Below are 22,691 nucleotides of genomic sequence, written 5' to 3' on the forward strand. Positions count from 1 at the left end.
CTCTGGGAGTTAAAAAATAGTTTATATACACGGAAAATTAAAAGATACATGCAGAGTCTACTGGTCACCATGCACTCCATAAAATAAGACACAACGCCCAACAACAGGAGAAAAAAAGGGACAGCCACAAAACTTTAGAAAGACAGAAAAGATCAAAAGATCAGAAGAACACTTCATATAAAAGATCTGCACTTCATTGTGCTATTGATACTATTTTTTCCCACAGATATTTTCCAGAGTAGGCAGTGCAGATGGAAAAAACAAAAAATTCAAAGCATGTTATGGGGTATTATAAAAGCTGATATAAAATTCTCTAAGCAGGCCATCAAAAAGGAGATGGAGTAATTGTATTTATTTATTAACTTACTGAAGCACGTCAATGTATGCACATCCCTGTAGTTCCTTTTACAAAGTAGCTTTAAGACAGGCCACATCACAAAGAGAGGACTGAGTAAAGAACAAATATACTGACACATCCCTTTCGCCCTGAAATTTCCTCATGTCTGAATGAACCACACTTACTCATCTCAAATAATAAGGAGAGATGCTACAACAGATGTACCTGCATTAACTAATACAGAAGAGCAAGAAGCAACACACTATCGGTCTTGTAAGTCTTTTAATGCTATTCAAGAGTGAACAGTGAAACTTTTCACAAGTTCATGAACTGTAAGTCCCTATCCAGATCTGAAAAAGCATTATGATGACTGTTTCATCTCCATTTCCTCCTGCTCTTTGGGAGGCAAACCAACCTACTTTCTTACTGGAAAGTTCTTGCCATTGCCTGTACTTAGTCAGAAGTAGAAAAACATCTAGGAAACATCTACGCTTTTGACAGCTGTAAATCTAATTTAAATCTAATCTAATTTCTAATGGACATAGAGCACTATCAGAGCAAACTAAGCAAAGCATTGCCTTGCAAAGGGAGAAGTGTTAGGTCAAAACAAGTTTCAGAACCCTAATAAAAACGCCAAAGGAAACTGCTGCTCACAAACTATCCACTGAGCAGTCCAGCAGCTTATCAAAATCAGTCTGTACTGTAAGACAACACAGTGGAAAAACCTTTTATAGCATGAATTTGCTCTTTGTAGAAAGGTGTTTCAGCATAACTCAGCTGTTGCAGAAGGAAAGTATTCCCACTTCAACTGAAGCAGACTTCCTATTTCTAAAGTAGACATTTAATATACATATAATACTATGTATCCCTGAACTACATTTTATGTATTTTAATAATTTAGGGCAACAAGAATGCAATAGAACATAGCCAGGAAGCCACAATAACTATATTTAGGTAGACTGTTTGGCTTGGAAATGAGTCGAAGAGACATCTGCATTTAAAACTCAACAGTAAATAATTACTTTTGTGTGCAAAGAATAGCACTGTAACTTTGCAATGAGTTTCACTATCAGCAGTAATGGATGCACTGTCAGATAGAGGAAAATGCACTCTATCATTAATTTCAGTCAAAGCCAATTCAGAATAGAAAAGGTATATAACTAGGCAGACAAATCTTGTTACTGGGTAAAACTTGCTGCCTTTCCACAAAAAGTTGTCTCGAATGTTACAAATACCAAGGAAGACCATGACCTAAGGTGCTAAACAGATTGAAAACATGCCTTATAAACTTTAGTAGTAAAGTACTGAACTTCATCAACAACTGTAATGAAAATTTCTACTACTGGAAAAAATATGTAACACTTAACTACCATTCAGATACACCTCCCCCAGCTTACCTCTTAGTCCTTTCTGGTTAATTTTCACTTTCATCTTTTCATAAGTACTACAAAATTGTAAGACCAATTAAGAAAACAAATGTTTACAGCATCACCTTTTAAGGGACACAAAAGCCTAAAAGCTTCTTGGAGATTTTTTGTGTGTGTGTGTATTTTTTTGTTATGTTTTTTGTTTTTTTTTTTAAATAAAGACTTTAAAAAGATTCATATCTAGTACTAACATATATATGTATTTTTGAAATGAATTTTGGCATTGTTCTAACAACTTAGGATCCTAGAACATTTCTAATTATTTTCATGACTGAAAAATGGAATCTATCACATTAAAACAAAAAACACAGAATAGCAGCTTCTCTCCTAGCATGTTTTACTCTTGCTGTAATCATATAGCCATCAGCTAATCAGAGTTTCTATATACTATACTCCATAAAACTAACCTTTAACAAATGACTGTATTCATTTCTTGTGAAACAAACTGAATATTGACACAAGGGTTTTTGTAATAGAAATAATTCTTACCTTCTCAGTTGCAGGAGTAACTGGCTTTGACACAAAACCCAGTCTGTCCTTCACAGATAATTTAGTCACATTCTAAGAAAACAAACAAAATTAACTTTCAGGTATGTTTAACATTACGAATACAGTAACTTATGATTTCCTGTATAATTCCAAATGTTAGGGATTAAAAAAAAAAAAAGATTGGCATAACAAAATCATAGATTACTGAGCAACATTAAAAGGAAAACAATATCAAAGCTGTTGAAAAATGAATTTTATATATATAGGACTTCAACAGCTAATATGCTCCTATGTGATTTAAATGTATTAAAGAAAGATACAGCCAACTATGGAATCACAAATTATGTTGTTGCATTTTTTTTATTATTATTTTTTTAAAGAAACCCACAACATGCTAATAGATTATTTCCAAGACAGGCCCTTTTAAATACACTTCACTTTTTGAGTTCTGCAAGCTGCTATTTACAGGCATCATTTGCAGGAAGCTGTGGTTTGAATTTAAAATCAGAAATTCAAACCTTTAGAATTTAAAAGGTGAAGCCTTCCTTCTCAGAAGGAAAACTAAAGTAGTGACACTGTTATTTATGAGAAGATACTTCCAACACAATCAAAATTTAAAGGCTATTTCGTATGTGAGTAACATGACAGATTTTGTCATGATTTGGATTGACATTACAACTATCTTCTTCCTTAAGGGTGATGTATGCATACTGAAAACATTTTCAGATGCTGACCATTCGTTTAAAACAGGTTGAGATGTTTAACATATATGAAATTTTAAAAGGGTAACATTTAGTTTTTTAGTAGACTTACTTTGAAATCTGAAAATTGACTTTTAGCATAACATTAATGAAACATTTTTAGAGTCTTTTGTTTTTTGAACTGAGTAAAAAGTTATGATAAAAAGAATTTTAAAAAGACGTATCATTGCACTTAGGAAAAACTGCAATATCAGAACACCACTCAGTCAAATTAGATGCACTTAAAAGCAGTAAATATTTATTTGCACTGTATGATTAACTATAATTGATACATTTTTTGGCATGTATTTATACTCTATGGAACCTAATACAGAAAGAAAATTCTTTTTTTTTTTGGCAGATCATACATACCTGAGTGACTTCTGTATTGGCACTCTGTGCTTCTGTAGGTTCAATGTTACTTGCGGGTACTGGACCTAATCGCTCCTTGACTGATTGTTTCACTACCGGCAAGCTAGGTTGCTGAACTAAGGGTTGTATTACCTGTAACACCCCCCACCCCAAGAAAAGCACATTGTAATATTAATAACAAAAGCCTACTACATATACAGTTCAGAAAATACATGATATTCCTGTAATGGTATTTAGATTTACACTTTCTAATCATTCAATAGCTTCTCGCCTGACTGCAAAAATAAACACTTCATGAGACTTAGGATGTTACTTTGACTGTGAAGTGCATACAGCTGTAACATTTATTTGGCACGTGCAGCTCACAGATCAAACACTCTTGGATCTGATTCCACTAATTGCGTCTAATTAGACTATCTTAATTTCCATCCAAAACTGAACTGAATAAAAACCAGCATCTGTGATTCCTTTCACAAATCAATCTTTCATCAAACACCTAGAGAATGGCAGAACACAAACTTGTATCATAAAGATTCTCATTTTTTACTCTGATATATCCCTTTTCATCTCTTATGCATTTAACTTGCACAAAAGAGAAAAAGAAGGAAGAATATGGAGACATGCACTAGTGGGACTGAGGAATCAGAAAACAGCAGCTAATCTTCAAAACTACCATTGATATACACTGACAGCTAACACTGTCTTTTTTTTTTTTTTTTTTTTGACAAAAACTCTACTTAAGCAAAAAACAAAACAAAACAAAAACAACTTATGCATCTAAGTTTCTAAGCAAACTTGACATTGTATTTATGGAAAAAAAAAAATCACAAAAGTGGAAGAAACCCTCAAGAAGTCACCTAATCTGTTCCTCCATTCCAGAAGTCAGCTATACATAAAGCATTTGCAGTACTATAAAATACTATAGTACTATAAATGAAATACTATAAAAACTATAAAATTGAAATACTATAAAATGTAGTATAGTACTTGAAGCACTGTAATTGTAGCTATAACAATAAATATTAATTTAAATAAAAAGGAAAGTAAATATTCACACCCCCTAGAGGCTTAAGAACTAAAAATACCTGTTTACTCATTCAACAATTTGATAATTTTTGTACTTAAGGGTAGAAGAAAATGAAAGCATTACATTTAAAACTTTAATTTCCTGTTCAAATTTTGTTACTGACCACTTGCCCCCATAGTAGACTTCAAGTTGTAGTTTCCTGACATGAGACAAAAGGTTGTTCGTTGTGAAACAGGAACCTCTAATACTGTCACCTGACCTTGGGAGGAATTCAATCTCAAATTACTCAAGTTTACATATCAAAGGTGGTATGCTGTGAAACTAACAACAGAAATAAAATCCCTAAGACTATTTAACATGTTCTGCAAAATCACAAATACAAAGATCTGGTATCTGGTTGTAAATACACGGGTAATACTCCCAGGTGGATAGCATAATAGTCAAATAAACCGATGGCAGTAACTATTCAAGCTATCCTACTCAAGAGAGGCAATGTCTGTATTCCTGCAAATCACATACTCCACTGCCCTCTTCTGGCTGATCTGATGTAAATCAAGCTTAGAAAATAATGTCGAGTACTGCAGGTTCAGATCGGGGATACTTATAAATTTGAATCCAAAATCAAACCTAAGGGATGGTAACAGGATAGTTAGTGAGGTGGGTGTCTTCACCTACAAAAATGGAGTTTTAGTAAGCAGAATACAAAAGAAGGAGACAAATGAAACTGTTACCTAAAATGCCCTACAGCAGGATTGATCTGGAAAACTGGGTCATTTTTCTCAATGATGATGACATACACCATCAAGAAAAGGGAAGGATTTAAAAACCTGGAGCAACAGTTGAAAGAATCCTCCAATACTGGTTATTATATCAGCACATATAAATACAAGAATATTTCTTCCACAAAGTCTTTGTCATGTTTTCTAAGTATATGATGTTCCACAGTGACAACAAATCTAATCAGGGAGGATACATAAGTATTTAGAGGGAACTGCTATGCCAGAAGCTAACTGATAAAAACTCTCTATCCAATAACCTACATGACTTGGGAGAATCCAAGCATCTTTTTGTGTTTCAGTGGAACCATGAGGCCTGCTAAGAAATCCAATTTAGCTTGTTACAGTCTATGAACTTAAGCTCCATAACAGTAGTTACTGTTTCATATTCTTAAAAATTTTCCAATGATACTCCTACTATGCACTTGACAACTACCAACAGGTGCTCCAAAAATGTAAAATGTCCCCTTCTGTTCCCCCAAAATTAGGGTAATGTAGCTCTTCCTCTTATAGTGGAATTTGGACTTCCTCTCCCTCTATACATATGTGTGTGTGTGTGTTTACGCATATAAACATATTTATCTTTGGATAAAGCCAACTCTGCTGCAATCTTCTATAGCAGTATGCAAGCCCAGTAGGAAAGGAAAAAGACAGCTAGAAAAAGCAGCACCTTTTGGAAGAAAATGGAGATCATCTTTCAAGAAAATGTCCATAAACACATATAACTGTCTTATGGTCACCAGAAGGGAAAAAAAAAAAAAAAAAAAAAAAGTAGTTAAAGCAAAATAGAAATTATTCAAGCAGATGGTAGCATCAAGATAATAGAGCGTAATTCCCCAGAAGTCAGAGAAGTACTTTCATTTAGTATCTTCGGTCCTACCATGCTATCAACTCTTGAACCTTGTACATGAAGTAAAAAAAATCTACAATTACGGAGTAACTTTTGGAAAGGAACGACATCAAATATTGCCTATTTCAAAAATATTTAACTTACTTTCCATAAATATTTAAAAGCAATGTTTAAAAGAACGTATTTTACATAAAGCTCTAGATAGAACAGACTTAGATCCTCTACCTTCTGTGTGGTAGTTTGTATTTGTGGTGCACTGCCTTCTCGATGCCAATAAACTTTGATAAAGCGATTATTTAATACTGCTTCTGTACTCGATATAGCTTTCTTTGCTTCTTCATGTGTGGCAAACTGAATAAGGGCACCTTCTGGATCACCTTGATATGCAACCTAAGATTTAAAACAAAAACAGAACTCACTCTATGTAGGATTTTCATCTGTGTCACAGCTACTACAAAACCAACAGTTTCAGAACCTTATGATTTAAAACCGGTACGGATCAGTAGATGAGTATTTCCCATTCATGATTCTGTTTGAAAAGCCTGGTGTCAAGAAGCAACCTTGAGATTAAGTTAATCAACTTTAATAGCTAAAAACCACTGAAGTAAAATTCCTGAACAGCAAAACAGGATTTCTAATTGCAAATATGTGTAGCTCTTCGAAACACAAGAGGAAGCATCACTGAAATAAAGGCAACTACTGTAAAAAAAATACAGGAGTTGATTAATAAATTCCCTACCTAATATCAGAGCTAAATAACAAAGTTCATTTTGGTTTTCCTCCTTTGGATACGAACATGTTATCTTAGAAATCTTCAAAGAACAAAATTACACCTTTTGGAAGATAAACACAGTTTATAATCTCTGTCCTGTCATGTCTCTCCCCCTCTTCTCACTCCTTTCTTAATGGCTTAAGAAACATTTAAGAGCAATTAAGATAAATCTCAATTCCCTCAGTGTTTAGATGGCAACAGAACATTCATTCTCTACTGTGTCAGTGCACAAGAAATACTCCATAACATCTCTTCATTCCATCTCCCAGGGCAAACAGGAAAGCATACATGAAAACACTAGTATCTGGAATTTTTTGTTGCTGATAATGAAACACGATGAAAAATCAGGCTGAGTAACTTAGATGCTAGGTACGAAATATTGACATTGCACACAGCCTTCAATATGTAATACATCAATCGAGCTTAACTTAGTTTAACTTAGCTCTTTGCATCTCTTTTGTACCTTTCTCTAATTGTTTGCTTATTTCAGTTTATAAATAGTTTATAAATAACTGTTTTTAAAAAAGTGGGTCACTCAGATGTACTAGGAAGTAAGCGTAAGCGATACACCACCACTATTATGGAACTGGTAAGTAATCATATAAATGGGGACTGTTTTCTAGATGAGAAACAATTTTCTGTATTTACAATTCACCTCAAAAAAAAAGAGGGTTTATAACACAAGATCCAGAGATGTGGAAAGGTCAGAAGAAAAAAAAAATCAACAATTTTAAATGTTTTAAATAAATTATTGAAAAATCTCATCTGTTTTTTACAAAATCTAATCAAGGACTGAAACATTGTATTTCTGCTTCTTCAAACAACAATTTCATTGAAAATAAGGGATCATGTTTAAGAAACAGGTTAGGAAAACGGTAAGAGGAGTTTCAGGAAACCAATTGCAAGGCACGTCACATTCTTTTAGTAATTACCTCCAGTATTAAGCCAAAACCTACTTGCCTTCTCTTTGTTATGTCTTACCTGCAAGTTGACTAAGTTTCCAAATTTACTGAAGTGCTCATTAAGTTTGCTGATATTGTTAAGTTCTGGTGGAACTTTCCTCAATTCAAGTTTTGTATTTTCATTTCCAAATTGCATTTTCTTCTGGAAACCTGGACTGTTTGTTCTGTTAAAATTTTGCCTGCAACAAATGAAAAACAAGCCAGAAATCCATAGCAAGCTAGCAAACAAAGTTAAATTTTATTCTCACAGACAGGATTGTGTGTATCACACAGAAAGATTGGCAGACAAAAAAAAAAAAGCATACATTTTTAGGGAAGTGTTGAAGAGGAGTGTGACACACAGGCACCATACCTACAGTTTCACCCACCCATACTCTCACCATACCTCAAAGCATAAATCTCTAAGATAACTGACAGAGCATAAATCTCTAAATCTGCTTGTGTAGAAAAACTTCTCAACTTAATCACCACACCAACATCTCAAGTACCTACTATTTCAAAGCAGTCCCAGTAGTGTCTTAAAATCCCTTCCAACTTTTTGTCACCCCAGGTATATCCGAACACTAAGCAACACACTCCACATTTTATGCCAGTAACACAACTGGCAACTGGATCAAAACTGGTGACAATAAAATTAAAAACTAATCCAGTCAACCCTAATAAGTATCACAATGCAGGTCATTGTTTCTTAGTTAATTTCAGCTTTCCATGACTGGATCACAGTATCATCCAAAGCAACTCTAGCTATCTCTAATACAGCCTTTGAGTCACCTCTATATTATGTTTTATTTCAATACAGTCAGCTTAGTCATACTTTAACTTGCTTGCAATTTATATACTTCTCAGATCAGAGAAAAGAGCTCAACTGAACTGCAACCTTTAAGCCAACCTTGTGTTAATGATCACTCACTTGTCAAACCAAGTCTTCTTTGTAGGAACTCCACCATCCCCTGCACCAATTGTTCTTTTCCTGGATTCAGCATCTACCACTATTCTCATACTGCTTTTATTAGGAGGTTTTTCTGTAAACAGATGAAAAAGTTCTATGTTAATTTTTGCATTTTCTGTGCATTTGACTGCAACACATTATTCTGCTCACAAGGAATTTGCACTTAAAAATATAACTGTTTATTCTGAAATGACCACCTTCTTCAATCAAACTGGATCAAATTTTGAATGCAGACTTCTCTGCTTAATCTTAACTATCAACAAATGCTGTGATCAATAAGAACACCTAATAGCTTTCATTTTGTCACAGTAACATCATACAAAAGGAAAACAAAAGAAGTGTGACAGAAGGCTTCTGCCTCCAAGTGACTACACTCATTCATTCACAAAGTCACATGGAATATTCTGAAGTTCACACCATTTTTGCTAACACTTCCATTGTACCATTACATGGCACACACAAAAATGCTAATGATAGGAAAGGTATGGTGCTCCAGAGCACTGACACCCAGGAGCAAGACAGAGGGGAGGAAGGGAAGGCACTGTCTCTTGTTGAAGAACAGAATCATACTGCTGAAGAACAGAAACATACTCCTTATGGAAAACACATCAGCAAAAACATAAGATTAAATGCAGCTACGTACCAATTCAAGTAAACCCACAGTCAAAAAAAAAACCAAACAACTATTTTTATTTCTCTTCTCATTTTGTATACTGCTACTTCTCAGGGCTACGGGAACTATGAGGTTAAGATTCCTTCCGTGTAACAGTGTGATACAAGATAAAAATGACTGTCTCCTCTCCATAGGAAAAAAAAAAAAAAAAAAAAAACACACAAAAAAACCCTCTAAGATTGCTAGAAAAACATCAACTATTTCTATATGGGAGATGCATAAAGTGATCAGTTACTGCACCAAAGTGCATAATTTGTAGAATTTTCTGGTAAAAGATTTCGTTTTACCTGCAAAAATACACAAACAGACCAAGAATAAACATAATTCCCTGCTCAATAAAACTTTTAATGCCAAAAGATTTTCAAAAATTCAACGATCTCCAGTATTACATTCTCTGAAAAGTTTCTCAGTTTACATTGATGTGAGAAATGAAGCTAAACGAAGTAAATATAGCTTTGAGAGCATACCTCTGGGTGGCAAATCCATATCACCTGATGTGAGTCCTATCAAATTTGGTCTTTGGGCATGTACTCTGTGTCTATACATAGGTCTTGAAGTGTTTGTTATACTTGGAGCTTCTGGATTGTAGCCATCTGTGTCATACGTTTCTAGTAAAAAACAAATTGTCTAATTAAAATAAATTGCAGTTAAAAACCAAGATTGCAAATATTATATTTCATCTATTAAAAAGACAGTTACAATGGAACAGTCTGTTGTATAACAACTATAGAACTGCTGTGCTATGTTTTTGCTTACAAATATAACAATGCAAATATTATTCCACGGTCAAGATTTACTTTTTACATGCAAATTTTACTTCTGTCTTGAACTAAATTGTAAAAAAACAACCAAAAATTATTGTCACAGTCTAAGTGATACACATTTATTCTCCCAAACTACTAAATTATAATCTCTAAAAAGTACAGTACAGTATGAATCAATGTTATTCTATTTAGCAAACCTTGTGGGCAAAGCCTCAGTACTACACCTGCTGTAAAAAGAGAGGGTGGAGCAGGAGGCGGCTGGTGATGAATACCCGTTGTAACAACAGTAGGAACTGAGCTAGTTGCTGAATTTGGGGGAGCATCCATGCCAGCAGGCTGCAATGGAGGAAGAGGAGGGGGTGGTCCTGTCAAAAACAAAGAACAATGTATTCACATATTATCCACTAAACAAGCATCCCCTCTGGCAAATGGCTCAAAACTTAGATTATAGAGACAAATGTTTGAACGGTTTAACATTTTTCTAAATAATGTGTATCAATAACCCAAAATTTCACCACTAAGCCAGTACTTATCTTTACCTTTTAAAAGATACTGTAACAAAAATATTCTGTGACGACAGTAATGAACATTTGTTTTTTAATACAAACACACAAAGAAAAACACATTACTCAAGTGGAAAGTCAAAGGGTTCTTTCCTAAAATTGAGCTTTCTTATTTATTTAAGCAAAAGGTAATGTGACACTTCCAAAGCTGAACAGTCAAAACCTGGCCTTCAAATTAATCACTGGTAAAAACACATTCTGCAAAATCACATATCTGGACTTCCCAGACACATCTGGAAATACTACCTGAAGCAGAACTGATCACCCCAGCAAGACAGGTACTATCTATGCTAAGTGAAATAAATAAATTCAGTTCTTACTTAAAGATACTGCTAACTGGAAATGAAAAGTTTAAGAAAATTTCAAGCAATATTAAACACCAATTACTTTTCAGTAATTTTACCAAGTGGGGCATTTAACTTAATAAAAAAAGGATTAGTCACATCGAACTAACACACCAGGCAGTTTTTAGACCACATCAGGCATCTGATTAATAAATTGCTATTTTAAAAGTGGGAGTGAGGACAGAAGTCTTCATGAAGTCATTTTTAATGCATGCATCTTTCCAATGAAAGAGTAAGCAAACTGGCAATTTTTCATTGTTGCTTTACAAGTTTAGGTTTCAAAATTAATCACAAATGACATTTTCAGGTGTAGATTTGATGTGGTCATGAATTCTTATTAATTTTAGTATTACAAATGAAATGCCAAGTGTCTGTCGCTTTAGGGTTTTCCCTTCTTCTCTAGCATCTAGCAGTAGTCATTTTCATGAAGCTTCTCCTAGTAAATCCAAGGAGTTGGGTTTTGCCATACCATTCCATGATTTTCCTTAAACACAATTATTTCAAGTATAATTTCATATTCAAGATTCACATTTTATATGCAAATTTTACAACTGACACTGCAACAATTACCATTAAAACAAAGATCATTTTGGGGTAAGCTATGCCAACCTAACTTTGAAAACACAGTACAATATATTTTTTTATAATATAGTTAGCTTTCTTACACTTTTTGTACTGTATAGAAGTAACATTGATTTCTTTCTATCCAGAAATGTTTTTTAATCTTAACTACCTGTTACAGGTGGAAGGCTAGGTGGCAAGGGGCCTGGTGGCGGTACTGGAGGTCTAAGGTTAACAGGAGGAGGACTCAGAATTGGTGGAGGGGGAGGAAGTCCAGGAGGAGGTGGTCCTTCGACAACAGGGGGTTGTGCTGGAAAAGGCAGAATGCCAGGAAGATTCACATCTTCTACCACTACTGGATCGCTTCCATGATCAAAAGGGCACATGTCTCCTCTCATACAGAAACCCTTTTCTGAAACATCAAATACAAAAAGAATCACTGTTAGTATTCGAAGGCTGTATGTATTAACTCTTCTTCAGGAAAAGTTACAGAATACAGAAAAATAAAAATCCCTCTGAAAGTCAACTAGAAAATATTTAAGTGAAGATAGGAAGAACAGTATTTTGGAACTAGCTAGCCACTAAAGAGAGAAATGAGCTTATAAATTCAAAATACACAGTCATAAGAGAAGCAACTGCAAGAGATATCTACAGAGGTATTTTAGTGATAGCCAGAAATGTATCAACAAAAAGTAAAGATGTAAGAATAGCTATGTCATAGTTTTCCAACACAGTTCCATTTGCTTCATAACCACAAACTGGAAATAAATGCTATGTGAGATGAACTTTCAAAGATACCAAGTTCCAGCATTCCACCTGGAGTTTTTACTTCAAAAGTTTACTTACTTGCCCCCGCATCCATTTTCCTTTCTAAAAATTCTATAGAACTAGAAAACTGTGACAAAACACTCTACAGCTCAGCTTGCACTGGAAGAAAATTTCCAAACAACTACACTTTCACAATTGTACCTGACAGTCCTGTTACTTATACCTGCAAAACTATTATTTATTAGTATAATTCTGTCAACACCTGAGACTTTAGTCTCCCATCCTCTTTTTAAAAATGTTATTATTCTAAAGAGAGTCCTGAATATAAACTGTCCTAGATCTTCGACTCATTGTGGTATACAGCAGAAGAAAGCCTCAGGAAAAAAAAAAAAAAAAAAAAAAAAAACTTTAGGAGGAAATTAAATTCTGTTGATTTAACAAGTTTACTGTCTAGACTTAGTTACATTACGGCAAACAGCAACAGCCTCTTCCACTGATTTCAGCATAAGACAATCAAAACAACAGTTTGTGCATATAAATAAGCACAAAACCCACTCAATTTTAAGAAATACCTGTTCTGTAAAAACGGGCAAATCTGAGAAGTTGCAGCTCTAGACCCTTCTAATTAAAAAATAATCTCTCTTAGATAGGATGGAATAAAAGCAAAAAAATGGCAAAGACAATAAGGTCATAATTATGGTCAAAACAATTAAATATGTCTTCTTCAAGCCAAGTAGTAAAACAAGAAAATTGGGAAAAAGTCCACTAGGATTTTTGTAGAACAAATATACTATTTATATATATATATATATATATATATATAAACTAGTAACTAAAAAAACCTGTATAGACACTAATAAAGACATCTAAAATGCAGGTGGATCAAAAAATGGGATACATTTACATTCAGTAATTGTGTTACAGAAGAAAAGCACATTATTATGGAAGAACAAGAAAATGACCTTAATCTTTCCAGAAAGATGTCTATCACTGCCGCAGGAAGGAATTTAAAAAAATACAGACTTACCATCATAATCCCTACAGCGTTTCTTTGGCAGCGGAGGTCTTCCATAGGAGTTGTGGTCCAGCTGCTCTTCATGGAACTCTGACCAGCTTTCAGTAGTGTTATTTCCATGATGAGCAGGAGCAATAACTGTAATAGTGCTGCTCAGTGTAGGGACAGGATAGTGGCCAGATGAAATATTTGTCACAGAAGAAACTGGAGTATAATTGTTCTCTAATGGGTCTGTTCTATCCATATCATATTTCGGCTTTCCCAAATCCCTTTCTGGAAGAAAAAAAACACAAAACACCACAACTGTGTAAGTATCCGTGTAAGTAACTACTGGGGTATTTCAGCAACAACTATACCCGTAATACAATAGAAACCCTTCCAGAGGAGTAGATCTTCTGTAGTGATCCATCTATTCTAAGAATGTCGTATGTCAAGTTATCCTGAATAAAGGAAAACGACATCCAAGAAAAAAATAAAAAAAAAAACCACCGCCAAATGAAAACACTGGCAACACTATCAAGATAATACTTATGTAATTTTAACATTTCAAAACACTGTTATTGTTGTATTTTCATGCTGTTTATCTTCATTTTATCTGCACCCAATTGCATAGATTTGATCAAACACAAAGCTTTGCCATCATTGGAGAAATAACACTTGACAAGTGAGGAATGCTCCTGGCCATATACAGCAGCAGCATGATTTTTTATTCTGAATACATACAAACTGTTCTCTTAATTTGCTAGCACCACCACCAATTAAACAGTAAGCATCCAGATTAAGACAGAAGAGTTCTGTCATGAGATAAATTGGTAGACCCGAACAACATTACATTAACGAAACATTAATAAAAATGTCTTAAAAATGGCATACAAATATGGGTAAAACAGGCTTCTCCCTCAGTCCTTAGTATCTTACAGTAGAAACTTTTTCTATCTGTAAAATACTATCATTGTAATAGCTGTAAAATATTCCTTAAATTAAGATTTAATCACATTGCAGTGTTTTAGTTAAACTGCTGCATGCTATTGAATTTAATCACTCCTAAATTGTTTGGAAAAATATCTGCTTGCTTTTCAGGACCTTTGCGCTCCCACTTGTAAGGCCACGTTGTCAAGACCCATTCTCCACAGAAATAATAAACAGGAGATCTAAACTAGATTATTTTTACCTCTGTATTCTTTATGTCAAGATAACAAGATTATAAAATGACTGTCAGTGCTCTTTTTCAATTTATCAATAACTGCAGAGGGAAAAGCATTCTTTTTAGGTGAAACAAAACAGCTTTGTTTCTGAAGAAGCCTAATTTGAAGAGCAAAACTACCATATTGAAACCCTAAGTCCTCCAGCAGTGTGTGCAAATGCACATACTTACCACAGTAATTTCAGCTCCTACCCAAAGGAGGGGCCAACACAAAAAGAGCACAGAGCTCTACTGTTCTGTTTGACAGTTTACTGCCAAACAGGTAATTTCTGCCAATCCTACCTCTGTAGATAGGTATTAATTTCTGTATATTCCCAAACAAGATTCCGAGTTTCTTAAAACTTAATGAAATGCAATTAACTCAGATTTTTCTTCCTCTCTTACAACATTGTTTAGAAGCAGCCAACACAGCCAAAGGTATTAGAGAAGAATGGTGGGAAAGAAGGGAAAACAAGAACTGAAAAAATAATCACATAAGCCTTATTTCCACAGAAAACCAAACTAAAATTGAATAAAGAAACAATAACAGTAATGGAAAATTTGGTAGACCTTGAAGAGACTGTTTAAATCTAATGTCTACATTTTGTAAGTAACATTCACCGTATTTTAGAGACCAACTGTTGGTACCTCTGCTTCGTGTTCTGCTCCTGCTTCTGCTCCGGTCTCGATCCCTGTCCCGCAATCTCTCTTTACTCCAACTTCTACTTCGACTCCTGCTGTAGCTCCGACTTCTCCCTCTTCTTCTGTTGTATCGATCCCTATAGGAATCTCTTCTGGGAGGATTTCGGTCATAATCTCTCTTCCGAGAACGTTCATCTTTCTTCCTTTCATCGCGGCTTCTAAACATGCAATTTTGGTGGTTGTTACTTACAAGAATTAAAAATCTCAAAAAATGGCAACGTTAATCAAGATAAAAGATAAAAAATGAATTTAACTATGGTCCTTCCTTTCTTCTCAATAGACTATGAAAATGCTTTTGTTTAGTTTATGAATTTTCCTTTTATCATCCAGGAATCTTTTAAATTGTAAAGTATTGTTTCTGCCCCAAAATGCACCTTCCGCCAGTTGGAGATAACAAAAAGATAAGGGTTATTGAACAAACATCTTCTAAATTCAAATTACCTCTATTCAATCTCAGTAGTGAACAGTAAGTGTTGTAATATAAATTAGCATTAAAAAAAAACAAATATAAAAGTCAAATGTAATAGTTGTACACAACTTAGAGATAGTTTACACAGTCACTTGTATACTCACATTTTAACTGCTTTTGCATAAAAGCAAAAGGTCTTACTTTTAGGTGACTATAGGTGACTATAAGGAAAATAAATATTTAATTGAGTAGCACTATAAACATATAAAAATCCAAATCCATCTGATTATTGATACAAGAGATCAAGCAAATTTTATTACCTGGTATCTCTGTAGCGAGAACTTGACTGAGGAGGGCTGTGATTTAGCCTTCTAGAAAACTTTTTCTCTCGTTCTTCCTCTTTAACTATCTGAATATTAAATACATACGTTAGACCAAAACATGAGTATACTGTACTGAAGACTTCTGCACATCCAAATAAACAAAAATCTCAAATGCTGAACGAAGTCAGCAGTAACAACTGAACCAAAACAAGATTTTTACTTCTAATGCAATGAGGGATTCTTTGTAACATATTAAGTATTTAATTTCTGAGAACATTCAGAGCAGTGGTTGCCAGAAAATAAAGTAGCAAAAGAAACCCTTACTATGCTGCACTGAAAATACATTAGCTTTTAATACAGGTAGACGTTTCCATATTGAGGTGAAGCAACAGATCTGCAGGGACATGAATGTTCAACAACTGGTACAATAAGGTCTTTTCCTCGTCAACAGGTTAGCAGGTTCAGATCATGCTCATACAACCAAACCTAAGCTGCTGTTGGAAAGTGCCAAACCTACTCTTTTCTGGCTTGTAGAACCGACCAGAATTACCAGTACCAGGGTAAGGATCGAGCACCTCGAGGAATGACAGCTGCCATTAGGAAGGGAAAATTTGAAGTGCAACATAATTAGAGCACCCTCCTGAGCAAAAAACTAAGGCAGGTTGTATCATACTTCCCACGATACTCAGGAACTTTATTTGCATTTGCCTAGTAGAACCATTGTGGTTTACCTATGAAATTATGTTACAAAAAACTGTGCAGCAGTACTCAACATTAAAGAGAAAAACTTTCTGACATTTTAAAGCTGTCATTCGAGATTTGGGACTACTATTAATAAACAAATAAACATGATGAAATAAGTAAACTGCGGGAATAAGGGAAGACATACATTTAAAGACATACATACTCAGTCCTTACCTCTTCTTTTTTTGTTTCTTTTTCCTGGTGCTGAAAGAACTCTACTTTCAAGCTTCCTGACGATGGTTGCTCTGGTGGAGGTAGATAGCTTTTTGTATTCACAGCATCAAACAATTTTTCCACAAATATCTGAGTTTCTAAAAGTAAAGGAAGTATGAAAATAAATATCCAACATTCAAAACTTCAGTTAATATTAGTTTTTAGAAAAAAAAAAAACACCAGAAAGTTAAAACAGTGAATAGCACTTTAGCATGTTTTTTAATACTCTTCTTTTATGCTTTGTATTTTAGAAGGAGCTTTACAGAGTCAAGAAATGTCAGTAACGACAATGTTTAATAAAGGCTTCCAATCCCTGAGTTTTTAATGTCTTTTAATCAACTATCTGGAATAATACTTTCGGAATATATACAAAGCTTCGCTGCTTTTAATTCAGGTAATAATTCTTACCATCTTCAATTTTCTTTCAGGAATACCAGTAGACAGAAAACATACTTAATAAAGCTTACATATTGTGCTATACACCTGTTTAAAATATATGTATCTATTTATGCAAATAGAATTACATAATTCCAAGTAGTAAAGCTTATAAAGAGATAAACACAGGATTCTACATTAAAAGATTGCTTAAATTTAACCAGGCAAACTTTCAATCAGGCTTAATATCTAAATACTATACCTTTTTGAAGAAATACATCCAACTGATCAACACACAATGCCTTCAGTTCCTTCTCACTTTTATCCTTCTTTACCAAAGCCAGAACATATTTAGCTAGGGCAGATGGATCTGCATCGCATCTGAAATTGAGAACACATAAAACACAGAATCCATTAAATTACAGAAGTGAATGTCTGTAACTGGTATGACCTGTATCATATAGAGGGCCCAAACCTTTCCTAGCAAAGTAATTGAAAGACACCCATGGGTATTTTCTAAGACTCAGTCCAGATATGAAAAATCACAAGTATCACATTTTTCTTCAGAGAGATGATTCTCTACAAGTGACATTTCCAAACAATATTCCAGAGTACTTTAGAACAAACTAGAAAGATCAATTTAGAGTGAAACAGCTTCAACTGCTCAACGGTCTTAAAAATACAAAAACTACAACAAATACTTCCATAATTTCTCAATTATGGAATCTGTGAAACCTCTGTAACACTGAGTGACTGGTGGAGAAAAAGTCTGTCTATAGAATTGTAAATGAATTAAGTGATACATTAGAAGTGAGTGATAATATATATATATAAAAAAAAAAAAAAAAAACAGGGAAAATTTGACACTTGGATGCTAGTGATGTGATACAGACAGCTAGCTTGTTTGGCTTATGAGCAAAGTTAATAATGGTGTTTTAAAAAAAATAGAAGAAGAAAGACACTTGCACTGATGTGTCCTAACTGTACATTCTCCCTATCAAAAATAACTGCAAAACAAGTAATATTAAAGTATGGTCAGGGAGTTGCTCTGAATGTGAGTGTCACACGAATACTGACTGCTACAGCAAATTATGTCCACAGTGACTGAACAGAACAGCAACTCCAAGTCTCTTCCACGTTAAAACTCATGAAATTTCAACACTGAATCTTAATTAAAAGTCTGAATGTTGTTAATTTAACTGACACATATTTTAGATGCTGGAAACAAATCCTTCACAAAATCATGCTACTTAATTAATTTTCCCAAAGAAGCTCTCTCTTGCACTGCACCCAACATCCTCTGCACAAACATATCCACTAAGCAAAGAAAGCAGATCTGTCAGCATATATCCATCCTTAGGAGATCCCCTGGATATCCTGGGCCCAGCATGGAGTACTCTGAAGTTAAAGGTCAAAGCTTCAAACATAACTCAGCATCCTCCAGAAAGAAGGTAATAACAGAACTTCATGCTGTAAAAGCAACCTGAGCTGCTAGGGGACATAGCACAATTTTCTGTGTTAGCCTGCATTACTCATAGATACAGGAGATGGGAGTTCACAATCGGCCTAAACTCCAGAAGAACACACACTAAAGCAACAAAATGCAGATGCATACTGTTAATCAAAGAAAAAAATTGCACACACTCAAAAATTCTTCCAGAACCTTTGTCTTCCAACTACCACATCGGTTTGCCCCTGCTCAGATTTAACAATTCTTTTACCCAGCAAGAAAACGCTGCCCAGGCACAAAGACATCTTGAAAACAGGCACAGAGCCTTACAGGTTGAGAACAGCAGAACTGCATGACTACTGCTGATCCACTGCTAGCACCGAGCACATCATTTCACCAGCCTACCTGGAGGCCTGGGTCAACATGTGCCATGAGGCATGTTGGCTGCAGTAAGGGGTGTCATCTTGTACAGCCCCCATGAGGCCAGAATTCTAGCATTTCTCCACTTCTCAACGGTTGAATTTGCAAAATTAATATTCAATTGTTCCTTAATCCGACTTTAATGTCACCACAGAAGCTTTGCATTCTTCTCCCAGTTTAAAGCTGAATCATGCTTCAAAAAAACACTGTGCCATTTTCATACTGTATATCCACAGTCACAAGAGGAAAATCATTTGGGTAGGAGGGAACAATTTTCACGTAATAATCCTTAAATTTCTTCTTCTCCACCTTTCAATACTTCATAAAACTCAGATAAAACACTACAATCTTTTTTTTTTTTTTTTGAAATTTCAATTTCCCCAATTTGTTTTTATACAATAATACAAAGTCAGATATCAGTTACAAATGTGCTACAAATCATTTAGATGACACATGAATGCACACAAAACTATTTAGTGGGAAAAAAAAAACGGCCTAGAAAGTAAAAACCCACTGATATCTAATGTTAGCTACTGCAGTTTATTTTATTTAATTCTCCAGCTACTACAGTAGCAACTATAAGATATTAAGTATTAAATTTACTTTAATTTTTTTTCTTCCTCTCATAAGCAGAGCAGAAAATATAAAACCTTGACTGGAAAGCCATCTAGATTCCAAAAACTTTAAAACATAGCACACAGCAGTTTAAAAATAACAATTAGTGCTTTTCTCCCCTATCCTCCAAGGCTATTATCTATCCAACAACGATCTCAGAATTTTATTCCATCCACTCAACTCCAAGGAAACATCCTCAATAAAAACGTACATAAATGTGCTTTTCATTTCCAGAAGACAGAACCTCATTCTCCTGTGGCACTGTCTTTGCATTTATCATTCCATATGTGATACTACCACACATGAAAGATGCAAAACAGATTTAGTGAACTCTGTTATCACCATACAATACATAACTGAAGAAATTCCGCTGTACACAACAGGAAGAACTTACACGTTTTCAAGTTAAAACTACATACTTTGGCTACTCAACGAATTTTATTTTTTTCAGGAAGTACTAAAACGGATGAATTATTTTGAATCACCGCCAATTAAGTGATAAGGAATATAATGTACAGTGCAGTTGAGATGGCAAAAACGTTTTTGTCAATTAGCAGAATGATTTTGCGATTTTTTTCTACTTTTTATATAAAACTGCAAATTATGCTGAGAAGCTGACTTCTTTCTTGATGTGACTTGAAAGAGAAGCTACTACTTCTATGACTGTTGTTCAAAGCTTAAAAAAAAAGAAAACCAAAGAAAAAATGATTGGTTTTCTCCACATTGTCATGAAGACCATGCTTGTTTCTGTACTAGCAGATATATTTAACGAGTTTTTAGTATGATCTTTCACTGGTTTTTGGAGTCTTGTATAATGTTGTTTTCTTAAGATGATGGAAAAATCAAACTGCTAGCAACGTAAGTGGCAGAAGAGAGCAACAAGAGGCCTCATCGTGTTACAAAAGATGTTTAAATTTACCGAACTGTGAATCCAGGAGGTCACCCTGACATTTTCTGCTCTTTACAGCTATTTGAGTTCTGGATATTACCTTTCATGTTTTTGTTTGGGGGAGGGCTGCTTCACATCTATTTTTTCACTCTGAGATGATTCTGACATATCGTGTATAAACTCTCCATCCTCCACTAACTTCAGTCAGAATCTACTGGGTTTTTGATGGAGGGCTTGCTGGTACCCAAGTCCTTACGTTCTCTAGTTTAACACTACACTCTTACAGAATATGAGCCTTTGCCTGTGAATAATAGGCAATATACTTGCAGTATCTCTGCTGTGCGCACATGGATGTTTCATGCATATTGAGCTAGCTTTATCACACTTTGTGAGCCTGACTTGTATTTTATACTCTTATACTTGACAATGGTTTATTAAGCGATGTCACTCTGAAGAAAACAGGCCCCCACACTGAGACAACAGCAAAATACAGTGTAGCACAAGGATTCTTCACACTGTATATAGCATGTTGTCTTCTTGCAGGTTAAAAAGATCAATAATAGTGTGAAGAACATCCTTAATCGACTATTTAGAAAAATTAGAAAAATGAGGCTACCACCTATGCATTTCAAATAGCTTAAGCACCATTTCAGAATTCAATATCAATTTATATTTCAATTATAGCATTTACTGAATAATATACTTTCAATTGTTCAATACAGGTTTGAATCCTTAGCTTATACCACAGACCTAAACAGAAATAAATATGTGCATTAAAAATATGTTAAATTTAGATTTAAATTCATTCTTATGCTAAAATTTGGTTACTTGAAAAAAACATTAAAATGCATTTAAATGTGTAAAAGAACATTTCTCAACTTTAAATCCTCTATCTACATTCCTTCAAGATTTTGTAGGGCAGTGCCTCGATAATCGCATAGATTTCTATTTTTTTTTTTAATCAAGCAAGCAAAAAACAGTTGGCATAATCATCTGAACCAATTTTCACTTTAGAAGAACATTCCAATGCCTGCTACAATTAAACACTACACCACATTTTCTTTCGCCCACTTACTAGATATATGATCTTAACCAGAAATGCTAAATGTTTTTACTTCTAGTATTGCTTTCTTTACAGGGTTTGTACTATATTAGTCAAAAATGGTGTGTCTACTGCTCTATGCTAGACAAGGGAAATTACTCTGGAAATCCTGCTTTAATAAACACTATTTCACATACAGGCAGAGATGGAAAAATACTCTTGCTAGAGCTCTACATGTTCTTCAGGGAATGATCTGGATACTTCCAACTGCTAACCACTGGAGAAAAGCGTCAAAAAGGAAAGTAATGGCCAATCAAATACTCTGCTCAAATGCAGGAGCAAGAGCTGGTAACTACAACAAAACTCAAGGAAAAATTCAAGGTGCTTCTTTGAAAATCCATTGCTTCCAATCTCATCTGCTTTTGCAGAGATTATTTCAATTCACCGTTTCAAATAAAGAAAAAGCAGAAGAGGAAAACTGAAGATGTAAAAGCATTTTTAACCCATAAAAAGATGTAAGTAACCAATGCTTTGAGGATTGCACTTCTCTGCACCATCTTTTTTCCTCTTCTAATTTATTTTTAATTTCAAAGTAAAGTAAATTTTAATACATCTCAATTCTTTAAGCACCATTCAACCCATCAGCTTCCAATATTCAGATTTACATATTTTAAAATACAGAATGCTAAATACATTGAGAACCCACTTTAATTTTCATAAACACATTCAATTACAAGCATCAAACCAAATTAATCTAAAAATTCAGTGGGTGTGAAATACATTCAGAAGTTGTTTGCCAAGAAGTTTCACTGGTGTAGCTGTATATACAAAACCTCTTACCAACAGCAAAGTTTATACTGACTTGAAAAGACTTTGGCAAAATAGCTAAAAGCAATTCCACAAGGCAGATAAGCTAAACCAGCAAAATACGTTTGTA

General features: G+C 34.4%; 1 protein-coding gene across 4 annotated transcripts in view; it reads right to left on the bottom strand.

Annotated features, from left to right (window-relative positions):
- The window catches only part of RBM26 (RNA binding motif protein 26), a 51,544-nt gene that overhangs the window by 19,987 nt on the left and 8,866 nt on the right, over positions 1–22,691 (bottom strand). For 2 of the 4 annotated variants that reach the window (XM_084536766.1, XM_084536768.1), the window contains exons 2-14: positions 17,601–17,719; positions 16,925–17,061; positions 16,004–16,092; positions 15,221–15,432; positions 13,402–13,662; positions 11,779–12,018; positions 10,363–10,503; positions 9,842–9,982; positions 8,663–8,774; positions 7,772–7,931; positions 6,244–6,408; positions 3,366–3,497; positions 2,254–2,325 (exon numbers count right to left, since the gene is read on the bottom strand). In XM_084536766.1, coding sequence (XP_084392892.1) covers positions 2,254–2,325; positions 3,366–3,497; positions 6,244–6,408; positions 7,772–7,931; positions 8,663–8,774; positions 9,842–9,982; positions 10,363–10,503; positions 11,779–12,018; positions 13,402–13,662; positions 15,221–15,432; positions 16,004–16,092; positions 16,925–17,061; positions 17,601–17,719 — 1,981 coding nt within the window. Of the gene's footprint in view, positions 1–2,253; positions 2,326–3,365; positions 3,498–6,243; positions 6,409–7,771; positions 7,932–8,662; positions 8,775–9,841; positions 9,983–10,335; positions 10,504–11,778; positions 12,019–13,401; positions 13,663–15,220; positions 15,433–16,003; positions 16,093–16,924; positions 17,062–17,600; positions 17,720–22,691 lie in introns of all 4 variants that reach the window. The other 2 variants (XM_084536765.1, XM_084536767.1) reach the window with 1 other exon arrangement.

The sequence above is a fragment of the Aythya ferina genome, assembly GCF_964211825.1.
Source record: "Aythya ferina genome assembly, chromosome: 1".
In the NCBI taxonomy this organism is placed as follows: domain Eukaryota; kingdom Metazoa; phylum Chordata; class Aves; order Anseriformes; family Anatidae; genus Aythya; species Aythya ferina.